Source organism: Halichoerus grypus, chromosome 7 (genome assembly GCF_964656455.1).
Source record: "Halichoerus grypus chromosome 7, mHalGry1.hap1.1, whole genome shotgun sequence".
NCBI lineage: Eukaryota > Metazoa > Chordata > Mammalia > Carnivora > Phocidae > Halichoerus > Halichoerus grypus.
Genome location: NC_135718.1, coordinates 31,790,563 through 31,808,641, shown reverse-complemented (window position 1 = coordinate 31,808,641; position 18,079 = coordinate 31,790,563). Strand labels below are relative to the sequence as shown.

Genomic DNA, 18,079 nt, shown 5'->3' with positions numbered 1-18,079 from the left:
TCTTGCTGCCTGATCCAGTTTGGGTTCAGCCTTGCTGGGGTGGTGGTGGCCTCATGCCCAGGCCATATCTAGCAAAACACAAGAACTCCTTATTGTACTGATGTGTTGTTTACTTGCCCAGCTACTGAGATGGTAAGGGTATTGAGGATAGGGCCTGGGTTTCATTTGTCTTTGTATGCATTTTATTATTCATTCACTCAACTTACTCAACAAATAGTCATTGACCATCTACTCTTATTTTAGGTCCTAGGTATATAGCAATGAGCAAAACTGGCAAAGTCCTTACCTTCATGGAACTTAAGGTCTAGTGGAAGAGATAATCATTAATCAAATAATCACAAAATAAATATTAAATTACAACCAGCAATCTGACTTGGCTGGTTGCCTCATGGAAGTTTGCTGACTCAGTGAATAGAGTAACATCTTGAACAGGTAAAACTGCCCCCTCCTTGGATGTGAAAAGCATGTGAAGGACCAGCCTGATGACAGAATTTGTCAATGTGGAAGGCAGGACCCTGCCTCCAAATCCCCTGGAGACCAGGTTCCCTATTCTCACCCCCAGGCCCTAATCAGTTTGAACCTCCAGATTGTAGGGTCTGAGAATCTACACATTGAACAGGCATTCTGGGACATTCTCGTGCCATTGAAGTCTGGGAACCACTATCCTATAGATATGCGATGAACACTTTAAAAAAAAAAAAAAGGCCTTAATGAACTGAAGAGTCATTTAGCTATACCTAAGTGTCCCCTTGGAAACTGCCTTTGTCCTGGTGAACCCAGGTGGGGAGGTAGCTTTCAGATCTGTTCAGTTCATCACTTCCTTAATTTTCTGCTCATTAGTGAACACTGGCATTTAGTGAGTTGTCAGATACTCCTTTTAGCACAAACATTCCACATTCTGGCACACACAGATCCCCACAAGGTTCTCTCGAAGGCACCAGACTGACCCAATACCAAACTACATGCCTTCATTAACAGCTGCCACTTCTGTGGAATGCCTGTTGGCTCAGGGACCAGATGATTTTGATTTCAGTCCCAGATCTGCTACTTTCTGCTATGAGACTTGGGCAAGTAAGTCTCTCTCTCTATCCCTCAGCTTCCTCATATGTCAGATGGAAGTGGTTGTGAGGATTACATGGAATGATACTAGTGACTCCCTTATCAGAGTATACAGCACATCGGAAGCCCTCAGTGGAGACCAGCTGTCCACACTGCTTTGAGGGAGATGAGTTTTAGGGAAGGCTCTTTGCTGCAAATGTGTTAAGGTCCCCGAGCTGGTGCTCCCAGGATTTCCAGCTGCGGCTAAAGGGTAGTGACCTGTCTCCATACATCTGCTTTTTCACAAGGAACTAAAGTGCTATTCTTCGTTAAGCATTTGTGATTGTATCTTTTTATGGAGAATTTGGAAGGACATGCTCCAATTTTCAACCTCAAATACTCCTGGAAAATATCTGTATTATTTTTACTTCACTGGATTTTAATGTTGTCTTGTTTAAAAAACAATACCTGGAGAGGTGCCTGGGTGGCACATTTGGTTAAGTGGCTGACTCTTGGTTTTGGCTCGGGTCATGATCTCATGTTCGCGGGATTGAGCCCCACGTCGGGCTGTGCTCTCAGCGTGGAGCCTACTTGACATTCTCTCCCCCTCTCCCTCTGCTCCTCCTGCTTGTGCTCTCTCTCTCTCTGAAATAAATAAATCTTAAAAAAAAAAACAAAACCTGGAGCTGGATGGTGGTGATGGTTGCACAAAGTGTGAATGTACTTAATGCCACTGAACTGTACATTGAACTGTACACTTGAAATGGTAAATTTATGTTTGGTGTATTTCACCACAATTAACAAACCAATAGCAATAAAACTGTGGTTTGTATTGAAGGTCTAGTAATTCCAGTTAAAGAAAAAAGAAAAGCAGAAAATGATCTCTAACTGTTTATAGGCCCTGCCAGCATTGCTGTAGCTAATGGAGACCTGATTTGTTTATAGAGTACTGGAGTCAAATTCGAAAGGATTAGCTTTGTTTATTCAAAAGGACTCACTGAGACAAACTGGTGACGTTGCTAAAAGTACAGTTAAAGCTACAGGTACTTTTAAGAAAGATTCTGAAGAACCAATATGTCTGAAGTGACTGAGAGAAGTTAATTATCTTACTGTTGCCTGTGTTCCCTGGCTTCTGGGGTTTTTTTTTGGGTGGTGGTAGTGGTGATGGTGGAACGCAACCCCGATGGTACTACTTTATATTAGACTGTGAGTATTAAGTTCTTTTGGACTGGAAGGAGTTCAGGAATCATACAGTTCTAACCCCCTCATTCATTCATTTGATTCAACAATTGTCTGTTGAATTTCTTCTTCGTGCCTAACATGTGGTAGGATATCCTGTGGTGGAGGCTGGATATACCATGGTAAGCAAAACAGACCTGCCCTAATAATGTAGCTCACATCCTATGGGGAAGACAGATATTAATCAAATAGCCACATAGACATGTAGTTATGCATCATGGTAAGTGCTGTCTTTAGAGCAAAAATACAGGTACTCTGAGCCATGGATTAGGAGGGTAGAGTCAAATCTGAAAAGGTCAGAGAAGACTGGGATCTCAGGTGAAGGGCATTCTGGGCTAAGGCTCTGGAACAGAAGCTATGTGGCTTATAGGGAACTGAGAGCTGGCCAGTGTCAGGGGAGGAATTTTCTGAATGAGAAGACTCACAGGGTTGAACATCCCACTTCTGCAGAGCCAGGAATAGAAGTAGATCATATGATGCTCAAGTTTTCTATTTCTTTCCACATCTAGGGAGATTTACTCAGATGCCTGGACCTATGACATTTATGCAGGTAGAATTACTTCCATCTTAGATTTTTATTTTATTTTATTTATTTGACAGAGAGAGAGAGACTGCGAGAGAGGGAACACAAGCAGGGGGAGTGGGAGAGGGAGAAGCAGGCTTCCTGCGGAGCAGGGAGCCCGAAATGGGGCTCCATCCCAGGACCCTGAGATCATGTCCTGAGCCGAAGGCAGACGCTTAATGACTGAGCCACCCAGGCACCCCTAGAATTACTTCCATCTTAAGGAGAGTCTTGGCCCACCTCCCCATGGCCTCCAGTCTCTGTGAGCTCAGGGTCTGTGGCCACCCACATCTCCAGGTCTACACCAAAGGCCCTACATTGGTGTCTCCATGAACCAAGCAAGGTCATTTTTATTGTTCCTTTTCCTGGAACACTGCTTCTGTTCACTCAACCATAGCTTATGAAGATCAGTTATGATTGCTAAAATCATGTGCATGATCAAAAACGAGCTTAGGATAAAGTTGTATATACACAGTAAGATTGCAGCCATATAAAAATTTATTTAGGAAAGACTGGAAGGAGATAAATCAAAATAACAGTGATGTCTAGTTGGTAGGATCTTAAATGCCTTTTTTTCCCCTTTTCCCTTCATTTTATAGATGCTATTTAGTAAATTTTTAGTAGTCTTAAAATAGAAAGTAATATTGAAATAATATTAGGGGAATGTCTTATCTCTTCATCACCACACATCTTTGATTTTTCTTTAATGTGAAGAATGTACTCACAGGGGCTTTTAGCAGTGTTTTAAATATGAGCTACAGAGAAACACTGGATAGGAGTGATAGCATGGTGCAAAGCACAGCATTGGTCAAAGCATTTCTGTTGGGTAGAGATTTTTATTTTAGACAGAATTCTGTTGTCATGGAGTCTGGGGAATGCTGGCTCAAACAAAGGCAAGTTTCTCCACTGCCAGACTCTCTGAAGCATTCACTACCTAATGGGTTTGTGAGCCCAGGAGAGAGAGAGAGAGAGAGAGCGAGGGATCGAGAGAGTGAGAGCACTCGGCATCCCCCAAACTCCTGGGAAGGCTTATTTGCCTAGATCCTTGCAGGCTTAGTGTTCTCTGGAACATGATTGGAAAATGCTGGTATGGTGAAAAGGAACAAAAGATGGTGGCTGCCCGGGCTCCAGATGGGTCTTTGAAGGCTTTCACCATCTGTACCTTTAGTTAGATCCTTTAACTATACTGGACACAATCTCTCAGCTCTCAAATAAGATTACATGGAATGAACTTATAGCTCTATGATGGGCCAGCTAGGAAAATGAGTAAATATGCTGACAGTTCTGTAACAATGAAAGGCAAACTTCCAAAATGCTCAAACAGAATTTTCACACGATCAAGCTTTTATCTGTCCCTCAAGCTGCAAACCATTTCCGAAGAGAGAAAATATTTGGCACATTTGGGCAGGTTAGCATTCGTGCCCTCAGTTCCTGGGTCACAGTATACACTGCCTCCCCCTCAAACACTTGCCAAACCAAATGGAGCGAAACTTTGATTTCGCAACCACCTGTGTAAGGCCTTCGAGAAACAGGCTGATAGAAGCAAGTCTGATTCCTTTGCTCTGAGGGAAGAGTGGCTTTCATGTCAACAAAGACAGACTAGAATGTCCTGATCCCAGATAAAGGCTGCTTGCTGCTGCTGTCTCAGATTTTATCATAGGCCGCTGTGGTTGGAACATTTTCTGGCAGGAAGAATTCACTGACCCTGCTAGGGAACAACAGAATTTTCTGCTGTGTAACCCCTGAGCCTCTCTCTCCACCCCAGGAGGCTGCCCATGGTTCCAAAAGCCCCAGACCCCAGGCATTCCCCAACGGGCCTGCGATAGTCACTACCTAAGTCAGTTCCTGGTTTCCTCTCACTGCAAGCCTGTTTGCAGAGGAGTCCGTCCAGCTTGCTTTCTTGCCAAGTATACAGGCCTTTTTCTTTTTAAGGTCATAATGCTCATTGCCATAGGGAGTCCTGCTGTGCCTAACTAGGCCGAGGACATGAGGTTACAGAAGGCCAAGGATCTGCCCCCTGCTGCACACTGATACTCTCCTAATCTGGAGAAACAGAATAAAGCTGGACGCCTCAGCAGACTCAGCTTTTAGCTATTGCCAGTGGTCCAGGGCGGTCTCTTGAATCCTCATTCTTGTCTTCTTTCCTCCCTGGAAGTTCTTAGGTTCTTACCAGGTATTAAGACGGTATGGAAGGATATATATCAAACAACTGCTGAGTTAAGTATTATCAAGAGGCAGATGGCACTTTGAGGTCCACAGCAGTGAAGTGTGGTGAAGAGTGGTTGGCTCACATTTTAGACGTGCCTCCTTTTTCTCTTCCTTCTGCTTCCCCGTTTACTTTCCTCCATGTTTCTCTCTAGTAGAGGGATGATAAATTAAAGTACAGGTACCATCATGCTCTCCTCACAAGCCCATGGCAGACACTTGTTACTCAACCATGGCATTTTTCCTGTTTAAACTTAGGGATGTAACCAAAGATGAACATCAAATGATCAAAAGGGGCATTCGGCAGTCTACTCCTAGGTAAATACCCAAAATAAATGAGAGCTTATATCCACAGAATGACATGTGCAAGGATGTTCCTGGTGACTATATTCCCAATAGTCCCAAACTGGAAGCAACTCAAATGTCCATCAACAGTAGAATGGATAAAAACACAGTGCATATAATAAAATAGGAAATATTCTACAGCAACAGAAAGGGATGAACTATGGCTGCTTCACACAGTCTGGAGGCATCTAAGAGATAGGGTAGAGCAAAAGAAGCTAGACATAAAGGAGGTACACTGTGTGAGTCCCTTTTTGCAGCTCAAAGATAGGCACAACTCAGCCGTGGTGATAGAAATCAAGACAATGGTTACCCTCAGGAGGAACTGACTGAGAGGGGCAGTAGAAAATGTTCTGGATCTTGATCTTGATCTTGGTGGTGTGGTGTATATGGGCGTGCACATATGCAAAAATTCACTGGGATGCACTTTGCTGTAGTTATCCCTCATTAAAAGTCTTTAAAAATGATTGTTCTGCCCTTGGTATATGGAGCATAAGGTCTTGGGTCTGACTCTGATCCAAATCCAGGCTCTGTCACTTATTAGCTGTGTATCTTGAGTAAACTACTTAACCTCTTTGTACTTTAATTTCTCACCTATATAGCAGGGATGAACAGAGTACCTACCCTACAGCACTGTTTTGAGGGTTACATCAGATAATTCTCATGAAAAGCCTGGTACATTTAATGTTCTCGTGAAATGTGTTGTGGGGACTTGGTTCTTTCCCCTTTCCCCTCTGACCAATGAGTTCTTTCTCATACTGTCTTTCCCCTTCTTTCTTCCCACCTTCTTTTTTCCTTTATTCTTCCTTTCATCCCCCCTCAGTCATAAGAGCCCTGACCATGAAAATACATATCTTTTAAAATTTATTCAATACAATGATTAGTTACATTCATAATGAAAAAGCAAGCATGCTTAGTATTTTCCATGTCTCTCTTCCAGCCCAGGCCACATACCAGACCAATTAAATCCCGTGTCTGGCAGAACACAGGCATCTCTAGCTTTGGGGGCTCTCCAGGTGATTCTGACGATTCCAGTGTGCACCCAAGTTTGGGAACTACTGCATTCATGACTTTCTATTCCCTCCATGTTGTCTCAGCTGCTTCAGCATCTGGTTCTGATTCCTGGCTGCCCATCAGAATCACCTGAGAAGCTTCTAATCAGTAGTGAGGCTCAAGCCCCACTGTGGGTAAGGCCTGGCTATTTCTAATGTGCTGCCAGCACTAAGAGCCACTATTCTAGAGGGATTGGTGTCCTGGTAGTTCTTGTGATCAGGGCGACACCAGGCAACCCCTCCTCTCTCCACATGTTCCTCTTGAATTAAAATACGTCTCCTCATGTTTTTGAAGACTCTTGTCTTTGTTTCCTTTCTGTTGCAAGCTGAGTATGGAGAAGCATAATGTAATCCTGATAAGTTCTTGATTTGTTGTTTTACCCTCAGTACGGGATTGTGCTCGACGCAGGCTCTTCTCACACAAGTTTGTACATCTATAAGTGGCCAGCAGAAAAGGAGAATGACACAGGGGTGGTGCATCAGATAACAGAGTGCAAGCTGAGAGGTAAGATGAAGGAAAAGGGGAGGGAGACAGTGGGGCATGAGAGGAACATATGTGAGAACATGTATGGCAGGTGGGGGAACACATGAGAAAAAGGAAGTTCAGTGAAGAACATAGTGGAGCAGCTGCTCCTGTTATTTTATTGTCACTGTACAAATAATATTGAAATCAGTCCTGAATGATGGAGCCCTTGAAGAAGAAACAAATGTAAAAGTCGTCGAGTCATAGTGGCTCCCGTCAACAGGACACATCTGTGGGCCATGCACCAAGTACTGAAAATACATGATTTCATCTTCACAGTCTCCCTGGAAAGTATGTCTTACTATTCCCATTTTTTAAAAATGAGGGCACTGATGTAGAGGGAGGTTATGCCACTCGTTAAGGTTACTTGAGCTAGTAAGTGATGGAACTGGGGTTCAAATTGCTAAGGAGACACAGATTCTATACCTGTTTATTCTAACAAAGGAAGAAACTCCACTTCAGAAATTTCAGGGGACTGCCATGATCACATAGCTAGTTAGCAGCAGTTACTGTTTCTTCAGTGTGCCTGGTGCTTATTTTAATTTCTGTTCTAAATTTCTTATTTCTCCTTTTAGGTCTTCTAGGAATTAGTGGTGTTAGTTACAGTTTTGTAGAAGAAACATGAAAAAGCAGATATATAGGGTAACTATAAGATCCCCATTTAATTTTTTTAATTCAATTTTTAATTTAAATTTTAGTTATCCCCCTTAAAATGTGAGAGAACCTGTTAGGGAGGTTATGCAATTAAATGTGAAAATTGCGCCATCCAGCGGCAAAATTATTGAACGGTGGACAGACCCAGCCTGAGGTCTGAAAATAGATCCTACCAAGGCCAGGTTCAGAGAGTTACCCTCTAAGTATAGCAACCTAATCTATATCACATCAAGAAATTGTCTTCTTTGATTTTTCTCAGAAAACACCAGTATTTTGCTCTAATATTGTCCAGGTGTGTCCTGTACTTTTAAAAAAGATTGTCATCTGCTTCTACATCTTTCCTTAGGTCCTGGAATCTCAAGATATGCTCAAAAATTAAGCGAAATAGACATTTATCTGACTGCATGCATGGTAAGAGCCACTCAAGTGGTTCCAAAGTCCCAGCACCAAGAGACCCCTGTTTACCTGGGAGCTACGGCAGGCATGCGCTTGCTCAGGTACAGCACGTGGGCACACAGAGCGGCTGGGGGTTAGGTGGGTAGTGAGAGCCTTTGAGGTTACGGGATAGCACCACGCTTCCCTAACACCCCACATTCTAAACATCCTAACGGTCCACACTTCAGAAAGAAAATCTCAGTAAGTGGGTAAAACTCCCAAACATTTGGTATGTGTAATGGTGGGAGTTTAAGTATATTAAAAAAAAAAAGTCTTCTTGCCCATCTCCCCACAGAGAATTCAAGGGGGAAGGGGCACAAAGAGAAATGTTGAGCCTATGTACTCTGGGATTTGAGGCTACCAATTTAGCCATCCAGTATCTGGGAGGAGAAAGACCAGAGGAGACCCACAGATGTCCCAAGACACAACTAATCACAACTAGCACATCTTCACCGGTCACCACTTAGTACCTGTGTGCATAATTTGTTTCTTTGTTCATTCATTCATTCAGCTTGTATTGACTGCCTACTCCGTCCTAGGACATGAAAGTAGGCGACTCAGCTCTCAAGGAGATCAGAGTTTCAATACAGGCCATCAATTCTTTAACAGAGGAGTGCTCAGAGCTGCTATGGGAGCATACTTGGCCCTGCCCAGAATGGGGGGAGAGAACATATGAGCTGAATCACAAAGGAGGAGTTGGAGGGCGGAGGAAGGGCATGTTAGAGGCAGAGAAGACGTCATGCATTCCATTACCTATGAACTTCCTATAGTTCTTCCAGAACTATAAATAGTTCTGCATGAATAGAACATAGGCTACATATACTAAAAAAAATAATAATAAAATGATGAAGCAGCTTGTATTTGTTGAGCCCTTACTATGTTGTTAGCACTGTGCTTTAGTCATCATAATTCTATGAAGAGTTATTATTAACTTTTATTAACCAGATAAGGAAGCCGTGGCTTACAAATGTTGAGTAAGTCACCCCAAGGTCAGTCACATGCCTGGTAAAGTGGTAGAGCCAGGATTCTGAGTGGAATTCAGAAGAGGCAGGGTCCAGCTCACAAAGTGCTTTGTGTGCCACGCTGGGAATTTGGTGTTCATCTGAGAGATAATGGGAAGCTCTTATAGGATGGTACACAAATGGTCACATTGGGAGAGAGGTGGATTGGGGGTAGGGGATGGGGGAAGAAAACTGGGGATAGGGAAGCCAGGGGTAGGGTGTGGAGCTATTCAGATGAGTGGTGAGAGGGTTCAACGCTGGTTGGAAGACAGCATCCTCTGACCCGGAGGCTCTCAATGTTGGAAGTAATTGCATCCCATATTCACTAGGACAACCCTGGAAGATTCCTTCTTTAGGTCTCAACATCTCAGACAGACCCAAGAACTGAGATACAATATGAGGAAGATTTTTTTCCCAGTCTGGCCCCCCAGTGGAAGTTGGGTATCTGTCCCAGGACACTTGCCACCTGGTATCTGCTACAGCCATAATTAAAAACCTCAAGCAGAGCCTGACTCTGGAACCAGCTGGAAGCCACCAGTGATGGCTAATGTAGCATTCGTCATCTCTAGGTGTAGCATTCATCATCTCTAGGTGTGATGATTAAATAACATCCAGCCACCACCACCACAAAAATGAACATTACTTAGATAATATTTTGGAGCCAGGGAGCAACAACAAAAATGGTATTTTAGGAAGAGCAGCCTATGTAGGGACTGGAAGGATTTGGACTTGGAGAAGAGGGCCAAAAGACTAGTTCTGCCTCACCCAAAAGGAGGGCTCCTCAGACAGCCATGTGTGGGAATCTCCACGTCTCTGTTTATTCCAGGGAGTTATGATTCGCTTGCTAGGAGAACTGCTGGAAGCTGAGTACTTGTAGTTATTCAAACGAAACTGGTAAATGCAGCTCTTCCTTCGTGCAGGATAGAAAATGAACAGTTGGCAGACAAGGTCCTGGCTGCGGTGGCGAGGAGCCTCAGGAATTACCACTTTGATTTCCAGGGCGCCAGAATCATCACCGGCCAAGAGGAGGGTGCCTACGGCTGGATTACTATCAACTATCTGCTGGGCAAATTCACGCAGGTGATTATCTCGAAGCACCCAGGGAGGGAGCTGGCTCCCTGGGGGTCAATGCCATTGCTGTCTCAGGCAGTATTTGGATCTGTAGCCAGAATGAATGTTGGATGAATGGACAAATTAATTTATCCCCACATTTGCAAGAACTTTATTACAAGAACTTTTCTTATTGAAGAAGAAGGAAGTCATATCTTCCCCTTAGGGAGACATAGAGGAAATTAAAAATCTATCATGTAAGAAAGAAGGGGGGGAAAGGAAAGAAAATATATATGTATCTTACTCATTTTTGCAAAAAGAAACACAGGAAGGAGAAACCATACTAAAGAGATTGGTTACCTGGTAGGGGGAAGGAGTAGAAAGGAGCAAAGGAATGAGAGGGGAGGGGGATATCTGACAGGCCTTTTATAAAGTTTTCTTTCTTTTAAGGGGCACCTGGGTGGCTCAGTCAGGTAAGCGTCTGCCTTCAGCTCGGGTCATGGTCCCGGGATCAGGCACTGCATCGGGCTTCCTGCTCAGTGGGGAGTCTGCGTCTCCCTCTGCCCGCCACGCTCCCTGTTCATGCCCTCTCTCTCTCTCTCAGTCAAATAAATAAATAAAATCTTAGGAAAAAAAATAACAAAAAAAAAATAAGAATAGCTAATATTTGCCTAGTGCTATGTGTCTTGTGTTGTGCTAAGCACTTCTCATTACTGCCTGATTTCATCTTCAGGACAACGACATGAGGAATTCTCTCATTTTCAAGTCTCAAATTGAGGCCTAGAGAAGGTAGTTATCTGCTCAGGGTCACATGGCTATTGAGCGAATGAGTGGAGATTTGAACTTGAGTCTTTTTAGCCCAGACTCCTTGTTTGTGAACACTGGCTGTGCCAATTCTCTGTTGCCGCAGTCTGAGCTCCATCTTTGAAGCCCCTCTTTTCCTGCTGATCGGAGGTTTCTTGTTGATCTGATGCAGACTCAGGAGCATCCAGTGAGCTTTGTGTCACCTTATGCCCCCCTTCCTTCACCTTAGCAAGTCCCCGAGTCCAAGATATAGTGTGAAGCGGGTGTCCAGAGACAGCTACCACTGGTGACTGTACTCTCTTTCAGAAAGTGAGTTGGCTCAACCTGAAGCCAAATGAAGACAGTGATCTTGAAACCTACGGGGCTTTAGACCTTGGGGGAGCCTCTACACAAATCACTTTTGTGCCCCCAAACAAGAAGATCGAGTCTCCAAGCAACAGTCTGCACTTCCGCCTTTATGGCAGGGACTACAGCGTGTACACGCACAGCTTCTTGTGCTATGGGAAGGATCAAGCCCTCAGGCAGAGACTGGCCAAGGACATTCAGGCAAGTATAACTGAATCCAGACCCACCCTCCCCATATCTGGGCCACCAGCCCCCACATCCTGTTGTTGTTTCTTTCTACTTCAGTAATTGGTCTGAACTTGGTTACTGTACTTTCCAAACCTTTACAAGCAGAATATCTAACTACATCTGGTCAACCCCTGTGAATTGTCCCATCCAGACATCACCTCCTGTGTTTGTGTACTGCACTGTCTCCAAGGACACGACTCAAATCCTTTCTTGCAAATAATTTCTCACCCCTGTGGGCTTGACAGTGAAAATTACATGCTCGAGTATTGTTGGGATGGGTGTGTAATTTATAAGCTCTTTAGCACTTTTTAGTCTCCATTTCCTACAACTGCAGAAAACAGGGTTGTTAGAAGCAACCTGGAGGGGAGGAGAAAACACTCAGGGAAAACGCAGAGTTTATCCATCAACACTTCATGTCTTGTCCCCAGATGCTTTTTGTCTTCTGAAGATAAGAAAAGTTAAACACACTCAAAATCATGTGAGCACCAGGCACACCCTGACAAACACACACAGAGGAAGGCTGTCACATCCAGCTGTTCCCTGTCTCCACTGAAAGGACAACCAGTTCTCTGCTCTCCTCCGAAGTTCCTGCTCTGGTTCTCAGAAGCACTGTCAGTAGGTGACCCCCACTGGAGTAGGCGATGCTGAGAGATGCCTACTGAGCCCCAAGGCTCCATGAAGCCTTTTATCCACAGCAGCCCCCTTTCTTCTCTTGAACATATTAGGTTGTGGGTTAAAAATCATTTTGATACTCCTGGGTTAAGGCACTTTCAAGGCATGTTGCTTCTGATTTTTTGCTTGGAGGTGGGGTTGGGGTATGGGCAGACTCCTCCTGGAGAACTACCCCCGGCTCAGACTTGTGAGAGCCTTGAGAGTGTTCCTTGTGAATCTGCTTCTGACCTATGTATTTCATTCGTACTAAGCACTAGTGGACATTCCAAACTAATGGCATTTCTGCCAGCTTAAGCTCTATTAGCTTTCTATGAATAGCGAAAGTTGATTCACATTTGATACCATTTCTGGTGGCTATTATACAAATCTGACTGTTCCCAAGGGTGAAAAAGGCATGGCAGGGGCATACTGATGCCAAAGCTATTATAAAATTCCTACACATTAAGGAAGTCAGAGTGGTGCTTTTTGTATCCAACACGTTTGCACATGATGTCTTCAAGTGATTTTTCCATTCAGGGTACAAACGGAATCCTCAGGGACCCATGCTTTCACCCTGGATACGAGACAGTAATGAATGTAAGTGATCTCTACAGCAGCCCCTGCACCAAGAGATTTGAGATGACTCTTCCATTCGATCAGTTTCAAATCCAGGGCACTGGAAACTATCAACAATGCCGGCAAAGCATTCTTCAACTCTTCAACACCAGTTACTGCCCTTACTCTCACTGTTCCTTCAATGGGATTTTCTTGCCACCAGTTCACGGGGATTTTGGGGTAAGTTTGTAAAATAATAAGGTATATTGGTTAGGATGATTTGGGTTGCAAGTTGTAGAGCAGATGCCTACAAAGGGTTTAAATAATAGGATTTATTTTTCTCTCATATGATAATAAGCCTTGAGGTAGATAATTCAGGGTTAGTTCTTTGATTTAACAATGTCAGGACTTGGGATCAGCTTTTCCATTATCTTCTTGGCCTTTTTTTGTGGTGCTAAGATGGCAGCTACTGTTTCACATGCAAAAAAAGAAAGAAGTTTCTCTTGCATACATTTCTGTCCAATTTTTCAGTAGTGCCAACAAAAAGATGCCATTGGCCAGAATTTGGTGAAATACACCCACTTCTAAACCAACCTGTGATAAAGGGGAATGGATTACTATGTTTGGTTTAGACTAATAACTGTTCATCCCTGGAACTGGGGAGTCTTTCCTACACATATTGCTTTCCTCTACATGGGTGAGATCAGGAATCTGTAAGCCAGAAGAAGGAGCTGGCTGTTGGGTAGGTGCACCCATTGGGATCTGCCATAGTTGGCTTCTTAATGTCAGAAGAAGGAGAGGCAGCAGTTAGATGTCTCTGCTAAAGGCTTTCCTCTATAAACTGGTTAGAAATTCAAGAAATCCCAAGGAAATATTGAAGATAGCATCATTTACATTACATTTTGAACAGCTGGGGGACTCTTTGAATCCCAGTGCCAGTTTCTTCTTAATTACTCTAGAATAAGATAAAATATTTGAGCAGAGGTAGAAGAGACCCCTTGATCTACTCATAATTCAGATTTCATATTTTGGTCCTGGAGATGAAGCATTATTGTAATCATAGTTTAGTAGTATATTGCAAAATTAGCTACCATCAGTCAAGAGGCAGTTATTGACTAAATAATGTATATATATTATCTCATTAATTACTTAAGATATCATGCATAGAAACAAGGGCTTTTGTCTGCCTTCACACTCCTTCTCCCTTTTTCAGAAAACAGATCAGCATGTGAGAAGGGAGGTTCGACTCTCCTATGGGACCCCAGCAGGAGAGTTTCTCCCAAGTCTCCTGGCTCAGCCCAGTGTCACAGAAATAGCTCCCTGGATAGAGCACAGGGCCTGTAGTAATTGCACCTGGTTTAAAATCTGGCTTTGCCACTTGTAAACAATACAAGCTCTTCATTCCTGTCATCTCTGGGAAAACAACAATGGGCGGTACCGTGGATCCAGGCTAACCTTTACCGTGGCCCAGACCACAGTTACTCCTCCCCTCAAGGTTCCTGAGGGAAACAACATGCCAGGACAATGCCTGGCAGAGTAATACTTGGTTATTTAGCTCCAAACCTAAATTCAGAACAAACTAGAAATTCACCTGGTTGCCCTATAGCTGAGCTGGCACTTAAAGCCCATATTGGACTTTTTTGGGCCAACGCCCTTGCCCTGGATCTAACTGCTGGAAGATAAAAGAGGGGGCCACAAAAGGGAGGAAGGTGTCTAGGGGTGCTGGGGACAGCCAAGAGCCCTTTTCATTCCAGTCCTTGATAGGAAGTACCTCTGAAGGAAAAGAAATATACTGTTGTGTATTGACTTTTTAACTTTTCTGAAAGCTTCACCTCCTGGGAAACATAGCCCAATTCTTGTCTTCAAGCTTGAGCAAACCCTTTCTACTTGAGGGTGGCAGTGGTGGAATTTCTTACCTTTGAAAGTGATCCCTCCAACCTAGGTAGGGAGAAGTGGAGAGTTGGAAGGGGTGAAGGAGACTTGCGCTCTCCTTGGATGCCTTTTTGTTTGGTCTCTTAGCCCCTCACTGAAATTGTTCTCTTCACAGCCTTCTGCACCTCAGCTTGGCAATCTCCTTACATCAGCTCATCGCTTTCCTCTGAGTGGGATCTTTCCCCTCTGAATACAGCCCCCAGGGTTCGCAGTGTACTTGTACCCACTCCTGCTTTGGCAGTTTCTGTTACAGAATTGTTTCCCCCTCTGTAATTTCTCCCTAAAGCCTGAAGATTTTTTTTGGGGGGGGGGTCTATTTCCTCATTTATAAAATGAGGACAGAAATGCCTATCTCCTTGCTAATTTTGAGTAATAATCCAGACAATGGTGGTGGACAGGTGTTTACCAACCAGCTCTCTGGGGATGTAGGGGCTGGTTTGTGACATTTGCCAATTGACGTGGTATAAGTACTCCTACTGTGGTCTAGTTTAATCAACATAACATCAGCTGGCTCACAAAACTCTTGAAATTTTAACAGTTAGCTCTTGTGAGTGGGTAAGAGCCACCTCCAGCATATGACTGTCAGTAGCAGAAAGCTAACATACCCTAGCACCAGGTGGGCCCTTAGTAAGGTTAGTTCTTTCTCCTAACAGTCCTTTTTCTAGGCTGTTATACCTGCAGAAGTTCCCACTGCCCAGTCCTGCATCTGGAAGCATAACTATTTGCAACACAAAAATCCAGTTGCATTCCAATTATTTCCAGGACCAGTTAGCCTGGGTATTCTCAAGCCACAGAGAATTTGCAGGGAAGGAAGGTTTGCCACAATTGCATTCAGCACTGGTGATTTAATTCTTACTCTGTAAATAGAATATTAAAAACTGTCAATTTTTTTTCTCAGTTTGGCTACATTGGTTGCTAGACAGAATCCAATTTGTAGGCAAATTAGAAACACCCAAAAGGAAGAGGGAACATCTGCAGGGAATTATTTATGAGGTAATTTAGGAAATTTTTAAAAGTTCACATCGTATCATTTATACAAACAAGAAAGAATATAAAACAAATTCAAGAAGGAACTGGAATTAAAGAACATTAAAAACTTGTTTGTTTCCATATGTATACATATACTTGTGTGTGTGTATGTGTGTGTGTGTTTAGCTCTGAGCTTCCTAGTAGCCAAGGGGAGAAAATCAGATATAGTTTTTATTATGCATAGCATGCCAGGTCCCAGGGCAAAGCAGAGCTATTCAAAAATTGTTTCTCAAGGATATTTTATAAAGGAGATTTTATTAGACAATGTCTTTGACCATATTTCTTAAAATCACAATTTCTTATAGCAACTGTCACCTAGAGGCATGATATTAAAAAAACGACTCAGTCACAGCAATTCTGTGATGCACTGAGGCAGTATAGGTCTTTGATAGACATTCAACTTGATAGAAAGAAAGAATTCAGAGTGGCTGAAAAAGGGGGAGACAAATATCTTTCATCTTCCATAAATATTAATTATCTAAGCCGGAAATTGGAAGATGAGGAGCTGAACTTTTGAGGCTCTATGTTCTCTAAAGATGGCCTAGAGTGTTACTATTCTCAGTTGCTGCTTAAATATGGGACCACAGGTTATAGATACCAATCAAGTAAAGGTTTATATGGTAAGGTTAATCCCTAATATGGAAATTAAGAAGCTGATCACAAATTTTGACCTCAGTAGTTATAGGGCATCTCCCCAGTACTGAAAGGCAAGGTCAGGGATTCTTAGAGCTGAGTCAGCATTTCCCTCGAGAATCACCATTGGGTCCATTTTGGCAACAGAATATCTGATGTATTGAGTCTCCCAAGTCACACCCCAAGAACAGAATCAGGATGATTTTTTTTTCTTCAAGACTTTCAAAGAGTCATCTACCACAGCCATAGGAAGAAACTTGGTGATGTGTCCTTGAACCATCTGATTTTGATCAGTGTATCCTTATGAGGTATTAAGAGAAGAAGGTGGGTTTTGTCATTCAGTATCATTCTTGGGATTAAAAATAGAAGCATTCTAAATAGGGTTAAGGTTTCTTTTTCATCACATAATATAAATAAATCAAGGAAAAAATATTCATCCTAAACCTCATCATCCCATCCCATTAACACTTAATTTTTCTGGGTTCAGTTCTACTGCATGTTAGTGTAAACAATATTCCACCCTAGAAAAGACCTTTCCAAGGGATTTAAGAGGCCACATTAGATATTAAACTCAATTGAGTGTGTTTCTGAAGAGCATATACAGACAGGAAGACTATCAGGCCTCGACACATGGAAGACTTTCAGAAAGATTGACAGGTAGATAAAATGAAAAAATAAATATGAATATGAGTATGAATGGACTGGTTCTGGAGCAGGGGAAGAGAAATAGATGACCTTATTCTGGAGCACAACTGTCCAAGAAAGAAAGATGAATAGACACATTCCCAGCTCAGACAACAAGCAGGATTTGCCCTTGATTCTAATTCTAAGACTTGATCTCTACTGTGGCTACAGAGAAATAGTCATTTCTATATGGAATAGAAAAGTAACATTATTATCTGAGAAATTTTTAAAAATCTATAAAGGAGAGAGTTTTAAAACATTACTTCAAATTTGATTCAGGTGTTTGTAATAGTTAGAAGGGCATATTTGTATTTTTTTTAAAGATTTTATTTATTTATTTGAGAGAGAGAGAGTGAGAGAGAGCACGAGCAGGGTGAAGGGCAGAGGGAGAAGCAGATTCGCCATGGAGCAGGGAGCCCAACACGGGGCAGGATCCCAGGACCCCAGGATCGTGACCTGAGCCGAAGGCAGACACCCAATTGACTGAGCCACCCAGGCGCCCTGGCATATTTGTATTTATTTTGTTTTCTATTCCTTATATAATGGCATTATTCTCCAGTTGCATATTGCTTATTTGATTCTCTTTTGAGAGAGGACCTAAACCTTAACCTGCACAATCAAGGCAACACCTGGGAGCAAAATATCCAGGTTGTCTGGACAGCCATCCGTGTGTGTGTGTGTGTGTGGTGTGTGTGGTGTGTGTGTGTGGTGTGTGTGTGGTGTGTGTGTGTGGTGTGTGTGTGGTGTGTGTGCGTGTGTGTGGTGTGTGTGGTGTGTGTGTGTGTGCGTGTGTGTGGTGTGTGTGTGTGTGGTGTGTGTGTGTGGTGTGTGTGTGTGGTGTGTGTGCGTGTGTGTGGTGTGTGTGTGGTGTGTGTGTGTGGTGTGTGTGCGTGTGTGTGGTGTGTGTGGTGTGTGTGTGTGTGTGTGGTGTGTGTGTGGTGTGTGTGTGGTGTGTGTGCGTGTGTGTGTGGTGTGTGTGTGGTGTGTGTGTGTGGTGTGTGTGTGGTGTGTGTGCGTGTGTGTGGTGTGTGTGTGGTGTGTGTGTGTGTGGTGTGTGTGTGGTGTGTGTGCGTGTGTGTGGTGTGTGTGCGTGTGTGTGGTGTGTGTGTGGTGTGTG

The 18,079-nt window shown here is 43.3% G+C and overlaps 1 protein-coding gene across 4 annotated transcripts in view; it reads left to right on the top strand.

Moving 5' to 3' along the window:
- The window catches only part of ENTPD1 (ectonucleoside triphosphate diphosphohydrolase 1), a 97,439-nt gene that overhangs the window by 60,529 nt on the left and 18,831 nt on the right, over positions 1-18,079 (top strand). For all 4 annotated transcript variants that reach the window (XM_078077316.1, XM_036111652.2, XM_078077317.1 and 1 more), the window contains 5 exons: positions 6,826-6,943; positions 7,962-8,112; positions 9,972-10,131; positions 11,212-11,451; positions 12,667-12,924. In XM_078077316.1, the coding sequence (XP_077933442.1) occupies positions 8,024-8,112; positions 9,972-10,131; positions 11,212-11,451; positions 12,667-12,924 (747 nt within the window). In that variant the 5' untranslated portion in view covers positions 6,826-6,943; positions 7,962-8,023. The remainder of the gene's footprint in view (positions 1-6,825; positions 6,944-7,961; positions 8,113-9,971; positions 10,132-11,211; positions 11,452-12,666; positions 12,925-18,079) is intronic.